Raw genomic sequence first — 20,282 nt, 5'->3', positions numbered from 1 at the left:
CTTTACTTTTTTACAATTCCACCAAATATGAAAGTATGTCGCATCATTATTGTTATGTCCCGAGCCTTGCAAACGGCTCGGGCGTTTGCAGGCAGTCCCGGGCAGGTGCAAAGCTGCCCGGGACCAGACAGGCTATCGCCAGCGCCGTGCGCATGCGCGGGTGCTGGCGCGGGAAAAGTAACACATTTACCCGGGAAGCGTCTATATAAGAAGCTGGGAGGTTTTGGGAGCTGCTGAAGCCATCTACTTGTAAGCTGAACGCTGAATAAAGGAAACTGAGAACTTCAACTGCTTCTCGTGTCTGCTTCCCGCCAAGGACTCAACACTGGCGACGAAGGTGGGATGCCTTGCACTACCTGGAAAGGAAGAAGTGTAAGCTTACCCAAGGAGTCCTGAGCGGCGGAAAGGAACGGCGTCGACTCGGCAGCTGCCCGCCAATCCGGTGCGCATTCGGGGGTAGGCTGGCTGATAGACCCATCTCCTGAAGATCTAAAGATGGCAAAAATCGGAAGGCTTTCGGAATTCGACGTCTCACATCCAGAGCGGTGGGAGTCATACGTAGCCAGGGTGGAGAACTACTTCAAGGCAAACCAAGTGAGGGAAGAGAGCTTGAAGGCTGCCACCCTGCTTTGTGTTTGCGGTCAAGACGCCTTCGACATCGCAGAAAACCTTGCAGCACCTGTTCCAGTAGAGTCTGTCAGCTACGCAGATCTGAAGAAGCTACTGAAAGAGCACTTCCACCCCAAGATGTCCGTCATCACATGGCGCCACACCTTCGAGCAGAGGGATCAACGGCCCGGTGAGTCGGCCAAAGAATTCATCGCCGCATTACGGAAGGCCGCCAAGCACTGCGAGTTCAAAGACCTCGAAGAACGACTGAGGGACCGATTCGTGTGCGGGTTAAGGCATCGAGATCTACAACAGAGACTTTTCGCTAAAGAAGAACTGTCCTACCAAGATGCCTTAAGGGAAGTCACCGCAGAAGAAGCAGCAGGCGGCGCTATCAAGAACATGCGGCCAATCAGAAACAGTCCAGAGGTTGCATCCGTGCACCAGGAAGACGCCCAAAGGAACTCCGAGGAGGATCCGGACGAGGAAGTCGACCGTCTCCACCCCACGACGGAAGAAAAACAGAAGGGAAGCTCTTCAGCTCCGCTCAAGTGCATCGGCTGTGGAGGTCGCCACAGGAGAACCGACTGCAAGTTCCGCTCCGCTACCTGCCGGGCATGCAGCAAACAAGGACACATTGCAGCTGTGTGTCTGGGCCGACGAAAGGTACAACCTCAGGAAGAACCGCGCCTGAAAGGTACCAGATTCCCCAGCCAGAATAGGGTAGGGTTTTGCGCTTCGCGAAGAAGCATCCTTAGGACAGGCACACACAAGCCAATTAAGAAAAAGCTGTCACTCAAGGTGAAGCTACAAGGGGTTCCATTATCTATGGAACTAGAGACAGGGTCTGCCTTTTCAATTATCTCATTGCATACATTTAGGAAAATTTGTTCCGGTAGTGGAACTCAGGCCAAGTTAAGGCCTTCTGACATTGTGTTAACAGATTTTCAAAATTCAAGAGTGTGTGTTAAGGGGGAGGCCACCCTTAATGTGCAATACAAGAGTTTTGAAGGTCCACTAGACTTATTAGTAGTAGGGGGTGAACGAACGAGTCTCATAGGACTCGATTGGTTTGAGGCCCTGGGGATACACGTCACAGGACTCAACAGTTTACAAACACTCGACCTACAGGAAGTCTGCAAAGAATTTGCAGATGTTTTCAGCCCCCAGCTGGGCACATTCAAAGGACCCCCTGTGTCCTTAAAGCTAGACCCCACTGTCACTCCCATTAGAATTAAAGCAAGAAGGGTCCCTTTTGCTTTAAAGAGTAAAATTGACACTGAGTTAGACAAACTGATTCAACAGGGAATCCTAGAACCTGTTGATTTCAGTCCTTGGGAGACCCCCATTGTCACGCCTCTAAAGGCAAATGGGGACATTCGCATTTGTGCTGACTACAAATGCACTCTGAATAAGGCATTGCAGCAACATGCCTATCCTGTTCCTGTGGTCAGTCATATTCTGGCCTCCCTCAAGGGGGGGCGCGTTTTTGCAAAGCTTGACCTAGCTCAAGCGTATCAACAGCTGCCTGTTGATGATGATGCTGCTATAGCTCAGACTATTGTGACCCACAGGGGAGCCTTTAAGGTAAAAAGGCTGCAGTTTGGAGTGAATGTCGCTCCTGGGATTTTCCAAAGCGTAATGGAAAACACACTACGGGTATACCAGGGGTTTGCCCCTACTTTGATGATGTCTTAATTGCAGGAGACTCCACACACATTCTAGCTGAAAGGCTAAGGGCTGTTCTGTTAAGATTCAGGAAGTCAGGCCTCAAGCTCAAAAAAGACAAATGCAAGATTGGGGTGCCTTCTACTGAATTTCTGGGGTTCAAAATTGATGCTGCTGGGATTCACCCTGCTGAATCCAAACTGACAGCTATTTTAGAAGCACCTAGGCCAAAGTCCAAGGCCGAACTTCAGGCCTTCCTGGGCCTCCTGAATTTCTACAATTCTTTTCTTCCACATAAAGCTAGTGTAGCTGAGCCTCTTCACAGGCTACTAGACAAACAAGCAGTGTGGCAGTGGTCACATACACATGAGGCTTGCTTTAACAAAGTCAAGGCCTTGCTCACTTCTAACAGTGTACTTGCACATTTCAACGAATCTCTTCCTGTGTGCATCGCATGTGATGCGTCCCCTTACGGGGTAGGAGCTGTCCTGAGCCACCTCAGGTCTGATGGAACTCAGGTTCCTGTTGCATATTACTCCAGAACATTGTCTTCTGCTGAGCGCAACTACGCTCAGATAGACAGGGAGGCTCTGGCTGTTGTCGCTGGAATTAAAAAATTCCACGATTTTCTCTATGGCAGGCATTTCACGGTCTTTACTGACCATAAGCCTCTGCTGGGACTGTTTACCACACGTAAGCAGACTCCCCAAATCATTTCCCCTAGAATGCTTAGGTGGTCTATTTTTTTGTCTGCATATGATTTTTCTTTACTCCACAAGCCTGGGAAAGAAATGGGCCATGCTGATGGCCTCAGTAGATTGCCTCTGCCAGTAGTAGAAGCTGACCCTGCGCCAGCTGTCAACATTCTATCAATCCAAGCCTTGCCCGAGCTCCCTCTTTGTGCCAGGGATGTTGCCGCTGAAACAGGTACAGATCACACACTTTCACGTGTCCGTTCCTGGGTTTTGTCCGGTTGGCCTGAGCACTGCCCTAGTCCTGAGTTTCAGAGTTTCTGGTCCAAAAGAAACGAGTTGTCCCTTTCTCAGGGTTGTCTGCTTTGGGGAAACAGAGTTGTCATTCCCTCCTCAATGAGGACTAGGGTCTTAGAATCCCTCCACGAGGGTCATCCTGGCATTGTTCGTATGAAGGCTCTTGCACGCAGCCACTTGTGGTGGCCTGTTTTAGATAAGGATATTGAGGCTAAGGTGCATGCATGCCACCTGTGCCAACGATCTCGCCCAGAGATGCCCCAAGCTCCCGTGCATAAATGGGAGGAAACGCAGTCCCCATGGTCTAGGGTGCACATTGACTACGCTGGGCCCTTTCAGGGCCAGTTCTTCTTGGTCCTTGTTGACAGCCATTCAAAATGGCTTGAGGTTGTACCTGTCTCTTCCACCACCACTGCAAAGACTATTCAGGTACTGAGGGGGATTTTTGCTGCACACGGGCTTCCAGATGTCATCGTGTCTGACAACGGCCCTCAATTCACTTCCTCCGAATTCCAAGCTTTCTTACAGGCTAACATGATTCGTCATGCCACGTCTGCACCCTTCCACCCGTCCACCAACGGTATGGCTGAACGTATGGTGCGCATCACAAAGGACGCCTTGAAAAGACTCACCTACGGGACTGGCATCACAGGTTGGCTGACTTTCTCCTTTCTTATCGCACCACACCGTCCACTTCTACAGGGAGAAGCCCAGCTGAACTTCGCTGGGGGCGTCAACTTACTACTAAACTTGACCGGTTGCATCCGGACAGACTGCCTTCATCTACCTCACATCCTAGGGCACCTAGACAACTACTTGTGGGTGCCCCGGTTTGGGCTCGCAATTACGGGCCTGGTCATACCTGGGTCCCCGCTTCTATTTCCAGGGTCACAGGTCCTCTCTCCTACGAGGTTGCCCTGGACAACGGTCGTGTCCTGCGTCGGCACATCGACCAACTCCGCCCTAGGCGGGACTTTTCAGATGAGACTACTGGGTCTTTTCCAGGGGGGGAGGGGGACCCTTTGGAGCAAAGGGAAGGGCACGAGCTGCTGCCCATCTCCACTGATGGAGCCACAAACGGCCCATCCCAGGGTTCCGCAAGTGCTCCGAAAAGGAATTCAGGAGCTTACCCACACAACAGGCACTCACGCCTACTCCAGCCAGGGAGTCACCCCGGGGGCATACTCACCTTCCACACACGTCACACAGCACTCCAGTCACGGAGGATCCCCGGGGGCATCCCAACAAATCATTCCCCGCAAGAGAGCTGGCACACAATCCCCAAGGTTGGCCTGACCTTACCCCAATTTCTACAGGGGGTCAAACATACAGGGAGGTGGTCGAGGAACCAAGTCCCGACTAAAACACCTCTAGCCCAAATCAGGGAGTAACTGAGTTTTGGGAAAGTACAGGAACCCACACAAGCCCGGACACAGAACGGGGTTCAGGGAATGGTCAGCCTCCTGACAAGTCTTGGACGGACCTAGGAGGTTCAACAGAGACGCCCAGCAGTGGCTATCACTTCAAGGGGCCCGAGGGTCTACAGCTAGGCAGGTCAACCAGGTCACAAAGTGACAGAAGCCCTGGCCTGACGAGCCCAGTGGGCAAGCAAGCAGGCCAGGCATTGGGACACAGTCCTTGGAAGGCACCAAGGCAAAATAAGGAGAACAGGCTCACATCTCCCTCCAGTCAGGGAACTCATGATAGTAACCCAGAGCTGAGAAGGTCACAGAGAGCAAAGAAGTCTCCTAAATACTTAGAGGATTACATAACATTGCTGGCTAAACAAAAGCCAGGTAACGATAGGAGCACTGAGAAGCAGAACACTGCATAAAATAAATGTTTATATGTTGGTAGTAGTTTTAGCCAGGGGGAAAGGGGTGTTATGTCCCGAGCCTTGCAAACGGCTCGGGCGTTTGCAGGCAGTCCCGGGCAGGTGCAAAGCTGCCCGGGACCAGACAGGCTGTCGCCAGCGCCGTGCGCATGCGCGGATGCTGGCACGGGAAAAGTAACACATTTACCCGGGAAGCGTCTATATAAGAAGCTGGGAGGTTTTGGGAGCTGCTGAAGCCATCTACTTGTAAGCTGAACGCTGAATAAAGGAAACTGAGAACTTCAACTGCTTCTCGTGTCTGCTTCCCGCCAAGGACTCAACAATTATTGCCACATCTCCAACATTTGGGCTGTATGTTGGAATACATACAAGATAATTTTTTAGGATCTAAATGCCATCTATAAAACATTTTATAAAAATTTTCTCTCAAATTTTGAGCTTGTGTAAATTTAACATTTCTTATCCAAATTATCTCCATAAATCCAATGAGATCAGCTCCTGTATATTCTGAGCCCATTTAATCATACAATCTTTAACCAATTCTGTTTCCGAATCTAACTCTAATAAAACATTATATATTCTTTTTATATGAGCCGGACCTTGGTTTTTATTCTGAATAACCAATTGTCTATCTTCTAGTGTTATTCCCTCTTTCTTATCTACAGTCCATCTATCCATTATTTGTAAATATTGAAACCATGACTGTAGAATATTTTGCTGCCTTAATACATCTAGGGATTTCAAATGCCAATTCGAACCAGAACAAATTAACAATTCTTTATATGAAATTTTATCAAAATTTGTTCCCTTAGAGGTTCTCTCAATTGCATGTCTGGGAATCCCCCAGATAGGTATTTTATAATTTAATCTATAATAATACTTCTTCCAAACACGAAGTAAGGCATTCCTCAAAATATGTGATTTAAAAGTCCGATCAACTTTCTTATTAAAAATTAAATATGCATGCAAACCATATATTAAATCACAACCTTCCAAAAAAAGAATATCCATATTTGTTAAATTAAGCCAATCACTTAACCAAGTTAGGGCGGCTGCATCATAATATAATTTCAAATTGGGTGCCTTAAGTCCCCCTCTTTCTCGAGCATCCTGTAATATCTTAAATTTAACCCTTGGTTTCTTCCCGGACCATATAAAATTATTGATACCCTTTTGCCATTCCTCCAAATTTGCCTCTTTTTTAAGAATAGGTATCATCTGAAACAAAAAAAGGAACTTTGGTAGAACATTCATTTTTACAGCTGAAATTCTCCCCAACAATGACAATTGCAATTTTTTCCAATCTATTAAATCCTTTTGGACTTTTGCCCATAGTGGTTCGTAATTGTTCTTATACAATTTTCCATTTGAAGCAGTTAGATATACTCCCAAGTATTTAACCTTTTTTACCATCTGAAACCCTGTGGCTTTAATCAAACTTTCCCTTTCTTTAACTGACATATTCTTAGATAATATCTTAGTCTTATAATTATTAACTTTAAAACCAGAAACATTCCCATACTGTGTTATAAGTTCTAATAAACCATCAATCGCCTGATTCGGCTGTTCCAAAATTAAAACCAAATCATCCACAAATGCCCGCAATTTATACTCATTCTTCCTTATCTTTACACCCTTAATTAACTTCGATTCCCGAATCTGAATCAATAAAATTTCCAATGCTAAAACAAATAACAATGGGGATAATGGACATCCTTGTCTTGTCTCTTTTTGAATATTAAAATTCTCAGTCAATCCCCCATTTACAACAATTTGTGCAGATTGCTGCTGATATATAGCTTTAAGTGCATATAAAAAATTATCCCCAAAATTCATTTTCTCTACCAAAGAAAATAAAAATTGCCAGTCCAATTGATCAAAAGCTTTTTCAGCGTCCAAAAAGATAAAAGCCACAGGAATCTGATTATTCTTATCCAAGTACTCAATTAAATTAATAATTTGTCTAACATTATGTTTCATATATCTCCCTGTTATAAATCCTGCTTGATCACTATGAATCAAGTCTTTCATAACCTGCATTAATCTATTTGCCAAAATTTTTGTAAAGATCTTATAATCAACATTCAATAATGAAATTGGCCTATAATTCTTAGGCTCTGTAAGATCCTGATCTTCCTTCGGAATCAGTGATATAAAAGCTCTTTTCCAAGAAGGAGGAACTTGCATACCCAACAAAATACTATTAAAAAGTTCCTTTAGTGGCTCTATCATTTCTTCAGATAAAATCTTATAATACCTAGAAGTCAGTCCATCTGGTCCAGGAGACTTTCCAACCTTTAACTGCTTAATAGCTAAGCCAATTTCCTCCACAGTAATTAAACTATTCATCCCATTTTGTTGTTCCTCTGAAAGTCTAGGAAAATGTACTGATTGTAAATATTTATCTATATCCAAACCCCTTATATTATCACTTGAATATAATTTTGTGTAAAAGTCCAAAAAACTTTTTTTAATCAAATCTTGCTGAAAAACCTCAGTACCTTTATATTTTACTTTCTCTATAATTCTAGCTTTCTGTTTCTTTCGTAACTGATAAGCCAACCACCTCCCAGGCTTATTCGCATTGCAAAAAGTATTATGTCTCATATACGACAGATTGGTAGCCACCTGATCTGCCATCAACATGTTAAATTGTTCCTTAAGCATAAAAAGCCTGTATAATTTCATTACGGATAGATCTTCTAGAAAAATAAATAACCACATCTCTTGGTAGATTTCTCTGTCTAGCAACCCGTGACTTAACTCTAAAAATTTTTTCTATCTCATTCTCAATTATTTCAGGCCGCCAACCAATATTAGGAGCAATATCTTTCACAATAAGCATCTTTAAGTCTTCCTGAGGGGTCTCCCTCAGGCCTCTGATACGCAATGCGTGTTCCATCTCCCTATATTGTGAAATGATTTGTTCATCCTGTGTAATTTCTATCTTGTTCTCTACCTCCTGCATTCTAAATTCCATCCTTGATGCATTTTCAGTAATCTTTTCCATCTGGTCATCAATCCTTTCTATGTGCAGGGCTAGGCCCTGAAAGGCCAGAAGGATATGGTCTCTTACTTGTTTGTTCTTTTTCTCCAATAATTCTTCTGTATTAGCCCTCTCTGCAATTATAAGATCTTTTACCTCCTCCTTAATATCCAAGGCATGCTGTTTTAAAGCATCTTGTAAATCATTAAGAGAAATTGCAGGAGGAGGAGGAGAAGGTGGAGGTGATTTTGGTTTCTGAGATGCAGGCTGAGGCATTGGAGAAGAAATAGGAACCTTAGGGGCGGGAGGCAGACGTTTTGAAGCCATTTTCTTAAGTTCCAAGAAGAAAGATTCTTATTGAAAAAAAAAAAGGGCACAGTTCTTTTAAGTGTTCTTAAAAAAAAGAGAAAAAAAAAGAGAAAAAAAGAGGAAAGAATAAAAGCCAAATTCTTACTTCTGTATTTAAAGAGTTAATCTGTATCCAGGTTTTACTCTGTAATGCAAATCAGGCAAGAAAGACGATCGCCATTTTAGTTTTCACTTTCCCTTTCTTCTAAAGGGAAAGTGAACAAAAGAAAAGGAAGAGGAAACTTGCTGAAGTTAAAGGCACCATCAAACTTAAGCACAGTCTCTCCTGGTCTGCTCCGTCTGCTTTCAAATACTCACAAGCAGCTGGAAAAAAAAGCAGATGTGGAAGCGGCAACTTGCTTCATCCCAAAAACTTCGGAATGAAGTCTCCCTGGAACGCGGAGTTGCTCAGGCTCCGAGGGAGCTCTACCCTCCGATCCCCAAAATAACAGGAATCCAGGGGAGCTCTTACCTCTACCTGAGAGCTCTCCTCCTCCCTTTTTCCCAGGGAGGAGATTCAAGCCGCGGGACAGCTGATTGTCAAAGTCCCGCGGCTTTTACACGCACCAGGAACGGGCGGCTTTGTAAAACGCCGCCATTCGTCGTCGCTGGAACCACCGGAAGTCAAAGCTTGAACTCTTTTGATCTCCTTTCACTCTTTCAAGGCTGAAGAAACAGCCAATGCTCAAACTTGGACTGTATGCTAATTGAAGCTCTAATACAGGAGTCCCCAACCTGTGGGCTGCGGCCCTGTAGTGGGCCGTGGCCTGCTAGCCACTGGGCCATGGGACAGGCATGCACCCCCCCCACTCATGTTAGTACCGTAGCCGTGGGGCACAAAAACAGAAAATTTAAGGGAAAACTTTTATAAAATGTTTTATAGATGGCACTTTGATCCACAAAAAATGTCTCGTATGTATCCTGACTTGCAGCCTAAATGTTGGAGATGTGGATGTTTGGATGCTACTTATTACCATATCTGGTGGTTATGTAAAAATATAAAAGCTTTTTGGATTAAAATATGGTGGAATATTCAAAGAATTTTCAGAAGAAGGATAAAATTTACCCCACAATTGTTTTTGTTAGGTATTGTTTCTGATTGTGACAGTAAAGAGATTATATTGATGTTAAATTTAATTACAGCGGCCAGGTTGTTAGTAGGGCAATGTTGGAAGAAGGAATCTTTGCCTACATTGCAAGAATGGTTTTTTAAAGTTTCTTATTTGGCGGAAATGGCAAAGATTTCGGCTTTCTTGAAAGATCAATCGCAGGAGAAGTATCTCCTGGTATGGAAAAGATGGATAGATTTCATACAATATAAGTTGGATATAAAAAAATATTACTTAGTTTTTGAATAATTTATAATTAAAGTTTAAGATATTTCTTAGATATTTTCTTTTATTTCTATTTATTTTTTTTATTTTTTATTTTTCTGTTTTTTCTTTTCTTTCTTCTTGTATTTTTTTTATATATTGTTGTTAATTATTTTATAATTTGTTTAATTAACATATTTAGATTTGTTTATGGTTTATAAGTGTTTCAAGATTTTTTTTAATTTTTTTTTAATTAAGCCTGTATTCAGCTCTGGGAAGATTGGGGGAGGGTAGGGGAGGGGTGGGGGGTGTGGGGGAGGGGAATTTTTTCTTTTTGTAAAACCTAAAAATTTTCAATTAAAAAAAAAAAACAGGATGCCACACCGCAGGGTGTGAAAATGGGACAGCGCTGCACCATGGGGCACGAAAATGGGCCACCACACCTAAAGGTGCAAAAACGGGATGCTGTTGTGCCGCGGGGCATGAAAATGTGACACAGCTGTGGGGCAGGGTGGAAAAATGGCCGCTGCCATGCCTCAAGGTGCAAAAATGGGATGCCGCTGCACTGCGGGGCACAAAAATAGGATACTCCTGAGGGGCAGGGTGGGAAAATGGGTCACCGCCATGCCTCAAGCTGCAAAAATGGGATGCCGCTGTGCTGCAGGGCAAGAAAATGGGACACAACTATGGGGCAGGGTGGGAAAATGGGACAACACCGCACCTCGGAGTGCAAAAATGGGATGCCGCTGTGCTGCAGGGCATGGAAACGGGCACTGTGCCGCGTAAGAACAGGGCAGGGCTACTCTGTATCACACAAGTGCTAGCCCCGCCCCATTTGTGTCACATGTGTCCTTGTGGCCCCATGCCTCCCCCTCTGCTCTGATGACCTCTGCTCTAATAGCTCTTAAGAAGCATGCTTCTGTTTAATCATAGCAGTATTCCAATATCTCAGGGACTGCCATAAAGAAGAGGGAATCAAGCTATTTTCCAAAGCACCTGAAGGCAGGACAAGAAGCAACGGGTGGAAACTAATCAAGGAGAGAAGCAACCTAGAACTACGGAGAAACTTCCTGACAGTGAGAACAATTAATCAGTGAAACAGCCTGCCTCCAGAAGCAGTAAATGCTCCAACACTGGAAGTTTTTAAGAAGAGACTGGACAGCCATTTGTCCGAAATGGTGTAGGGTTTTCTGCCTGAGCAGGGGGTTGGACTAGATGACCTCCAAGGTCCCTTCTAACTTTACTATTATTATTATCGATCATCGCACAGTCAGCCAGATGTTCAGACTGGATTTGGCATTTTGTCTATCTATCGAGTCCTTACCCAGGACTTGGGATAGGCAGATGTGGATGTTTGATGGTATTACAGATATCGTCGCAGGATGGAAGCAGTTCCTAATAAGGCCGCCTTTTGCAATTGACTAATAGCGAATTTGTCAATGCCAATTGTGTTCAAGTGGTGCTCCAGTTGTTTTGGGATTGCACCCAATTATTATATCTTGCTTAATGATTAGAGAGGGACTAAGGAACTGACCTTTTCATGAAAATGTCTGGGAAAGAGATAAGAAGAAATTCCTCCTTACAAAGAGAGATTCATCTCAAAGCTTTGAATCATGAAACAATAGCCGCTAAAGCGGAATTAAAACTCTGGTGCCTCAGTCGCTACACCAACTTTCTCTCATGGAACGTACAAAGCATTTAAAAGGCAATATGATAAAATTGTTCTGACTTTACTCCAGAAATACTGTAGCTTGAGCTGGAGACATATCTCTCCCTTGTCCTTGAAGAGCTGTTTTGAGACTAAAATATTTCCAGAGTAGTTGAAACAACATAAATATCTTTTTACGTTTAAATACCAAAGACCATTTCCAGTAAGGGCAAAACAAATCCATTTCAAGCCTGAAACAACTGTTTTGAGCTTGACATGTTTTGCAGACAGCTATTCTCGAGTTATCAGGCAAGCTACAGAATGTTTAGTAAATGAAAAGCTAGAATTGAACGGAATCCAATAAAGCAAAAATTCCCCCATTGCTGCCTGCTGTCATGTCTCATTCAGAGCGATTTGTATTTGTTTTGAAGTAAAATGTCCCAAGTGCCGAAATGGATTTACCGACAAGCTATTTTCAAGAGTCAAAATTCAATTTTATAAACCAGATCAATGGTTTCATTTCTGGCGTGCAGGTAAAGATTTATGACAAAATCGGTTCCTTGGTCAGTTCCAAATTTCAGCAGGTACATATTGATCTCTGTAATCAATACCATTATATTTATGGAAGGAAACAGGTGAGGGATACAACAATTAAAGTACAAGTATTCTTTGTGTTTTGCTCTTCCATCCACATATCCTTTATGCTAAAATGAACAACCACATCAATAAAAGAATAACCCACATTTTAAGAAGGGGATTTTTTAAAAAAAATTCTTTGGCCTTGAATCCTTCTGCTTCAGCTTATATTTATATCTTATTAGCCCACAAGATAAGTGATTTTCTGCTGGATCAATGGGAAGGAGGGGAGAGAGAAATGTCTTATTATCTGAGGAAATTGCAGAAGGCTTACCATGATGCGCAACAAAACAAATAGCTTTTTAACCTGCTCATTGCAATTCCTATTTCTAATTTTGGCACTGATTATTAATTGCATGACAGTCAGGGAGGAAGCTAACCACCAGATTACAAGAATGCAAGTGAGTGGTCAGACAAGGAGCCCCAAACTCATTGGTAGCCTCACATTGCAATAAACACATTGCAAATTCAATTTTGCAGCTACTAAGATTGTTGGACGAGGAGGCACAAAAACAGCCAGGGAAGTGATTGAAGCCTGGGAAATGGGCTCCTCGTCAATCAACAGGAATGCTGATTTACCCCCAGCATATCAAGTAACTAAGAGGCAAGGCATTGGCAGCAAAAGGAAACAACAGCCAACGACTTAATAGCCAGCTATCAACGCCCCAATCTACATCTAAAAAGCCCCACACAAGAGGCACCATATGAATACCACACAGAGAATAGACAAAGCACACACTCTGCCAGAGAGACGTTCCCTGAGGATGGGCTCCAGCACAAGTCCAAAAGCCCGGAAGACAAAACCTCTAGTCCTGGTGACCGACCCAGATTGGATCCTGCAACAAGTCAATGTTGATAGAGTAGGGTAGAGTAGAGTAGAGTAGAGTAGAGTAGAGCAGAGCGTAGGGTAGAGTATAGAATAGAGTAGAATAGAATAGAATAGAATAGAATAGAATAGAATAGAATAGAATAGAATAGAATAGAATAGAATAGAATAACAGAATTGGAAGGGACCTTGGAAGTCATCTAGTCCAGAGGTCCCCAATCTTTTGGGCACCAGGGACCGGTTCCATGGAGAGACGTTTTTCTGCGGACCGGAGGGTGCGTGGTTTTGTGTGCTGCCTGCATCCCAAGGATGGGGCTTTGCTTGTTTGTGCAGACCAGCTTCTGGCATGCTGTGGCCCGGTACTGATCCACGGACTGGAGGTTGGGGACCCCTGATCTAGTCCAACCCCCCCTGCTCAGGCAGGAAACCCTATACTATTTCAGACAAATGGCTGTCCAGTCTCTTCTTAAAAACTTCCAGTGTTGGAGCACCCACAACTTCTGGAGGCAAGTCATTCCACTGGTCAATTGTTCTAACTGTCAAGAAATTTCTTCTTAGTTCTAGGTTGCTTCTCTCCTGGATTAGTTTCCATCCGTTGCTTCTTGACTTTCTTAGTGACCACACAGATTTTTCTGTAGGATGATCTGTACCTAACTTGGTCTTTTCAGGTCTTTCAACTGTCCACCCATTGCCACTCTAACTGAACCCATCTACTTGTTCCTAGTCGTCCTCTTCTTCTCTTTCTTTCCAACTTTCCAGGCTTTAGAATCTTTTCCAGAGAGCTGGATCTTTGTGTCCAAAGTAGGAAAATTTGAGCCTGGTCATTTGTGCCTCAAGTGATCCACCTGTTTATTTCCTTGACTGGCCAAGGCCTTCTCAGGAGTCTTCTCCAACAAATCTTTGTATAGATTGCTTTTTTTCTTCCTCCATCCATGCCTCTTTGCCTCTGTCTTTTCAGTGAGGAACGAAAGGTGTGGTCTTTCTCTCTGGGGAGCCCACCCTGTGAGTGGTTTTCAGTGTAATAATAAAATCCGTCTCCCAAATTAACTAAATACAATTATCTCCTCTCTCAGGAAACATCTATTAGTTCCATTTGAAGCAGTTATACTGCTAAGCTAGAACTGAACGTATTTAAAATCTGCATGGTACTGCCAATCATTTTTGGAGCAAGAAAAATATTGAATTTCATATTTTTTTTACCACAAACAGCTTTGGTTTTGGTGACAGGTAGGCCTTGACTTGCAACTGACTTACCCCAAATTTCTGTTGCTAAGTAAGACAGTTGTTAAGTGAGTTTTGTCCCATTTTATGGCCTGTCTTGCCACAGTTCTTAACTGAATCACTGCAGTTGTTAAATTACCAACGTGGTTGTTAAGTGAATCTGACTCCCCCATTGACTTTGCTTGTCAGAAGGTTGCAAAAAAGGGATCACACGAACCCAGGGCACTGTAACGGTCATAAATATGAGTCCGTTGCCAAGCATCTGAATTCTAATCATGTAACCATGTGGATGCTGCAACAGTTTAAGTGCCTAGCTTTTCACAATCACTAAATGAACTGTTGTAAGTCAAGAACTACCTGTACTTTGAAAATGCCCTGGCTATATATAATCTTCCTCACCTAAAGATGCCTGTATTTTCAGAGGCTTCTCTGTCAGGCATATAGTGGAAGCCCTTCGTCTGCTTTACTCCACAGTTATGGAAGGCCCCCTCATAGGAGTTTGTTTAGATTAGTCCTTATTCTTTCCCTTATCAAGATAATCTATTAATTGATTTAAATTTTTTTGATACTTTAGCTGAGCTGCCTTGAGTTTGTCATTGATAGAAGACTGAAATATGTTTTGGAATGACAATCATGGAATTGTAGAAACGGAAGGAACCGCATTGACTGTGTTCCATTAATCAGTGGAACAACCTGCCTCCAGACGTTGTGGGTGCTCCAACACTGGACATTTTAAAGAAGAGACTGGACAACCATTTGTCTGAAATGATATAGGGTTTCCTGACTGAGCAGGGGGTTGGACTAGAAGACCTCTAAGGTCCCTTCAAACTGTTATTCTGTACTGTTAATCCAAATCTCTGCAATGTCCAGGAAAACCAATGAAACGTTCCCTGAGATGTACTTAAAAATCTCCAGAAATGAATAACCTCCAAAGGTAGGCTCAGATATCTTTGCCCCCTGCCTGCCTCTAATCTACACCTCTCTCTTGACTTTTTGTCTCTACATATTTAATATCCATACCTTTACACCTAATCTACACCTGTCTCTCTATCTCGTTCTATATTAATATTTTTACATCTAATTTAAACCTATTTCTATCTCTATCCCACTATCTATCTGTCTATTTTTATATCTATCTGTCTGTCTGTCTGTCTATCTATCATCTATCATGTATCATCTATCTTTCATCTCTCTATCATCTATCTATCATCTCTGTCTATCTATCTATCTATCTATCTATCTATCTATCTATCTATATCTATCATCTCTCTATCATCTATCTCATCTCTATCATCTTTCTCTCTCTCTATCTATCTATTTATCTATCTATCATCTCTACCTCTAACCTATCCCTATCCCCATCTCTATTCCCCTCTATCTCTATCTGTTTCTTTATCTCTACATAGGTCTCTCTCTCTCTCTCTCTCTCCCTCCCTCTCTCCCTCCCTCCCTCCCTCCCTCCCTCCCTCCCTCCCTCTCTCTCTCTCTCTCTCTCTCTCTCTCTCTCTCTCTCTCTCTCTCTCTCTCTCGTTGTTGACGCTGGTGTCCTCTCACATTGCAAAAGACAAATCTATGAAATTCTGCTTCACGTGCTCTACAAAAACATGTGCTGGAGTGGTTGTCATCCTTCCCAAAACATAACAGCCCTCATGTCATAAGCCACCAAAATTTTACCATCCACTTCACATCTTAAATATATCTTGCATTCAGTCCAAATGCCTATTTTCAGAAGCTCTCGTATCCCTGATCTGCATCTTCTTTGAGTTCCTATTACCTTGCTACATAAAAGAAGTTAAAGTTCTGAATAGAGTTATCAGTACTACTTTCTGGCGTGAATTTTAACATGGCGCAATGGTCTTGAAAAACGCCTCACGTAAAGATGGAATTTAGAATACTACATTCAACGCCAACTAACAGCAAGTCGAAAGAGGATTTACCTTTGTTTGAACCAGGGCCTGCCAAACTCCACTGCTTTCTAATCAATTATTTAATTACAGAAGCATCTTTGGCGGCATGAACTTACCCATCCCCCGCAAGCTCAGTAACATCCTTTTATCATTCGAAGACAAAGACTTAAAAAGCAGGGGGAATAAAAGACCCACCTACCTGTTTGCAATCAGACAGGGTCTTCTCATTAACCAAAGAGCTGAAACAGGAAGTCTGAAAGAAAGAAGAGGAAAAAAAAGGCATTTTCCCACCTTTTATTTTGTGTGTTTTTGTTTTTTTTAATATTGCAGTATTATTTCAAGGAGCAACCTGAGAGATGGAACATATGAGGACATAAGATTCAAGAGGCGAGCCAAAAGGATAAATTTCCAAAGAGAACAAAATACAACCCAAGGGTTTCGTTTTTGCTGGAAGTTCACTGAAGATGTTGACCGGATTATTGTTTCCCATAATGGTTAAAATTGTCACCAAGAAAACTGCACGTTCTATCCAAGTAACCACCAGATGTGAAGACTGACTGGAAGACACAGAAACTAAAGAGGTTAAACACAAGATTAAAACCAGAGTTGAACAATCCAAACCACAATGCCCGAGTCAAAATTACATACATTCCCACTTAATAAAAAAAAATACCTTCAACAATTTTAAACAGCCGAACACCTGGGGGAACAATGACATCTTCAATACCTTACAAAACAGTTTGCCAACCTTTCCAGTTTTGCAGATCAACGGGGTGGGGAAGAGATGATGCATGCATGCACACACGTGCTCACCCGTCAGTTCTGTGGCCCGGTTCTGAACAGCCCAAGGCCCAGTAATGGGCCACAGCCCAGAAGTTGGGGACCTATGCCTTACAGAAGGCCATCAGGGTCAACTTCATTTGTGGAGGAATGATATTCCACAAGGCATGCACTATCCGAAAAAACAACTGATAACCAGAAGAATGGTCTAATACAGTGGTGGTGAACTTATGGCACTCCTCCCGCGGCCTCCTCCTCACCAGCAGCCCCCCCGGAGGAGAGGACCCCCGGGCGCGGCCCGCATAGAGCAGTGCAGTCAAGGACACGGCAGCTGGGCAGTGGGGACAAGACTCGCCCTCGTGCCCTGTCGTGCGCAGTTGATGCTGCGGGACGCGAGTGCAGGGCATGGCTGCCATGGCGCTGCTGGGTGGCCCTGCAGTACAAGGCCACCCCTCTCTCTGACAAAATGATGTACATTGTGCATGCAAGGCATTGTAAAAGGTGGAGGGGCTTTGATCATGAAGTCATGGTCGCCATCTTGACATTACTGGCCTTTGGTTGCAGATGGAAAGAGATAGAAGCCCTTTTATAATTTACGCTGATGGTAGCATTGGGTTATCTCAACATCTTTTCTTGCAGATTTCCTCCCTAACGTGGTCTGACATAAACTTGACCTGTGCTATTTTGTCCATTATGCCATGACACTAGCCACCAGCCTATCCATTTTCTTGAGGCCGATAATATGAAAGATACTAATTATATAAAGACTGAAGAAAATATACTGGCAGGATTTACAACACTAGCTAATGAGCCTCATCTGTTTTTCATTTAATTAATGAACATTTGGAAAACTGCTTGAATAGAAAGATCACGTTCACTGACTTCTTTACTTAATACTAAATACAGCTAATGGCTCTTGCTTTATTTGCAGGCCAATGTTTATTAAGTGAAGAGAAACTCATGAGTTCAAGAGGCAATTTTGCTCCTATTAAGGGGAGGGGGATTTGAAATCCCCAGCTATCGAAACCTCATTGCTATGCAGGTGGTTCTCAACGTAGTTAGGATGCTGGGCTGACAATTGGCAGACCTGTGTACAAAATCCCGGTTGCCGCAGCGTGGCAGGGTGAGCCCCCATCATTCACTCCAGCTCCTGTCGACCCAGCAGTTTGAAAGCAGGTGTGGGACGTCAGTCCCCCAGAGAAGGAAATATTAAAAGGGCAGAAAAATATATTTTCTCAAAGGATCTTAAAGAGGCAGAAAAGAATACCCAGTTTTTCTTAATAGCACCAAGTCTCCCTCCCCCAAGCAGAAACCAGCTCTGTAGAAATGCAGATGTAAATAATCCAGGAAGGTTGGAGGCCCCCTGCTAGAAGATTAAGAAGACAAAGACACCTAAACTCTACATACCCCACCCAAATTCTAAGACAGGACATAATAGGATTAACCCACCGATGCCAAAGGGACACAGGTCAAAATACATGACACAGGAAGTACAAAGCCTCAAACAGGAACAGGAAAGACCTCAAGAACCCCAGAGGGTATAAAAACTAACTCCCTACATGTGCTCTCTCTCTTTTCTTCCAGAGCCATCTTTCTGTCTGGCTCTCCTCTTCAATAAACTGCAACCTTCTTTCTAAAGCAGTCGCCATGTTGTTTATTCCCGGCTTGGACTGAACCATGACGAAGACTTTTCCTTCAACACTGTGAATAGATAAATGGGTACCACTTCAGTGGACAACTTAACAGGGAAACAAAAGGATTCCCCAACTGGGCATCCCTCAGACAATGGTGATGGGCATCCCTCAGACAATGGTGATCCTTTCATCCTGGAAGCGCTTCAGTGCTTCCAACTTCATAAGTAGTAGTGTAGTTCTCAACTGACAGCCATTCGTTTAGCAAATGTTCAAAGTTACAACAGCACTGAAACAAAGTGACTTACAACTGGTCCTTGCACTTACCACAGCACCCTCATGATTCCATAAGCAAAATTTGGGTGCCTGGCAACTGGTGTTATTAACCACAGTTGCCCTGTCCTGGCGTCACGTGATCACCATTTGCAACCTTCCCAGCTGGCTTCTGACAAGCAAAGTCAATGGGGAAGCCAGATTCACTTTAATGGCTGCAGGATTCACTTAATGATGGCAGGGATTTGCTAAATAACCACGATAAAAATGGTTGTAAACTAGGACATGACTCACTCAACAGCCACCTTGCTTAGCGACAGAAATTCTGTTCCCAGTTGGGGTCTTAAGTTGAGGAGTAGCTGTACAATCCTAAGGCAGAGCTTTTTACTATCTGAAGAGAAAAACGAAGATTTAAATCAAGTTCACTTTGTACAATAAAGGAGAATATTTGCAGCCCAGGGTTGAAATGAGAGGTCCTTGGTGCTGTCTGAGCTTGGTTGTTTTCTTGCAGATGTTTCATTGCCCAAACTAGGTAACAGTTTTGGGAGGAGCAGGAGAAGGAGAAGGAGAAGGAGAAGGACTGTGGGGTCCTTGGTGCTCTCTGAGCTTGGTTGTTTTGTTGCATTCATTACCCAAACTAGGTAACAGAGGAGGAGGAGGAGGAGGAGGAGGAGGAGGTTGATGCATAGATGATATTACCTAGACTGGGTAACGAAACATCTGCAAGAAAACAATCAAGCTCAGAGAGCACCAAGGACTTCTCAAGTTCACTTTGTATTTTATTTTTCTTTCTTAGCTATCTCATCCAATCTGTTTGATCTACAAATTCATTCCCTTCACTTCTTTATCCAATGGTTTATCCAGTGTTTCTCAACTTTAAGATGTGTGGACCTCAACTCTCAGAAATCAACAGCCAGCATGAAATCCACACTTCTTAAAGCGGTCAAATTTTGAGAAGCACAGCCGCCGTACTTGCTCCCTGTCCCCTGCCATGCTTTGGATTTACTCACATGCAAGTTTCTTCTGCCCGTTTACACATTCTCTTGGTTCCTGAACTCTCCCTGCTTAAAGCCTTGATACAGAATATTTCTCTAAAATCAGTTCAGTCAACATAATTGCTTTTTCTGGGGTGCTCAATCAACCTGCACCATACACAGGCATAATACATTCCCAACCTATAGTTTACAGCCAAAGGCAATTAGAAATTTAGAAAGATTTTGCCTGTGGAAATGCCAGCATGGATTTTGGAGTGATATAACGAAAGCGACATCATTGCTCTGGATTAAAAGGATCTGTCTAAGCTGACCTGAAAAGTGATATTAAAAAAAACCACCTGTCTCTGCCATGTCTATTATAATTATTATTGAGATAATTAAGCCCTCTGGCAGGACTGCCAGCCTTAGTGAATTTTCTTGGCTGAAGACTGAAACTTTGGATTCACAAATGAGTTTGCTATTCCTATGTGATTTTAGCAAGCAGCCTGTTTGTGAGCATGCAACATGTACAAACTTAGAAGTCTCCAAGGGAAGAGAGATTGTCCAAAAAGTCAAGATAACTGACGTGATTGTGCAAACAAGCCCCATTCTATTAAAAAAAAGGGGGGGCAGAGCATC

The 20,282-nt window shown here is 43.3% G+C and overlaps 1 protein-coding gene across 1 annotated transcript in view; it reads right to left on the bottom strand.

Annotated features, from left to right (window-relative positions):
• Positions 1 to 20,282, bottom strand: part of RASGEF1B (RasGEF domain family member 1B) — a 286,249-nt gene that overhangs the window by 226,639 nt on the left and 39,328 nt on the right. The window contains exon 2 of the mRNA XM_039350890.1: positions 16,185 to 16,238. Coding sequence (XP_039206824.1) covers positions 16,185 to 16,238 — 54 coding nt within the window. The remainder of the gene's footprint in view (positions 1 to 16,184; positions 16,239 to 20,282) is intronic.

The sequence above is a fragment of the Crotalus tigris genome, unplaced genomic scaffold (genome assembly GCF_016545835.1).
Source record: "Crotalus tigris isolate CLP2741 ecotype Arizona unplaced genomic scaffold, ASM1654583v1 scf7180000018362.2422785, whole genome shotgun sequence".
Taxonomy (NCBI): Eukaryota; Metazoa; Chordata; class Lepidosauria; order Squamata; family Viperidae; genus Crotalus; species Crotalus tigris.
The sequence above is the reverse complement of the archived record's forward strand: the minus strand, read 5'-3'. Positions and strand labels throughout refer to the sequence as shown.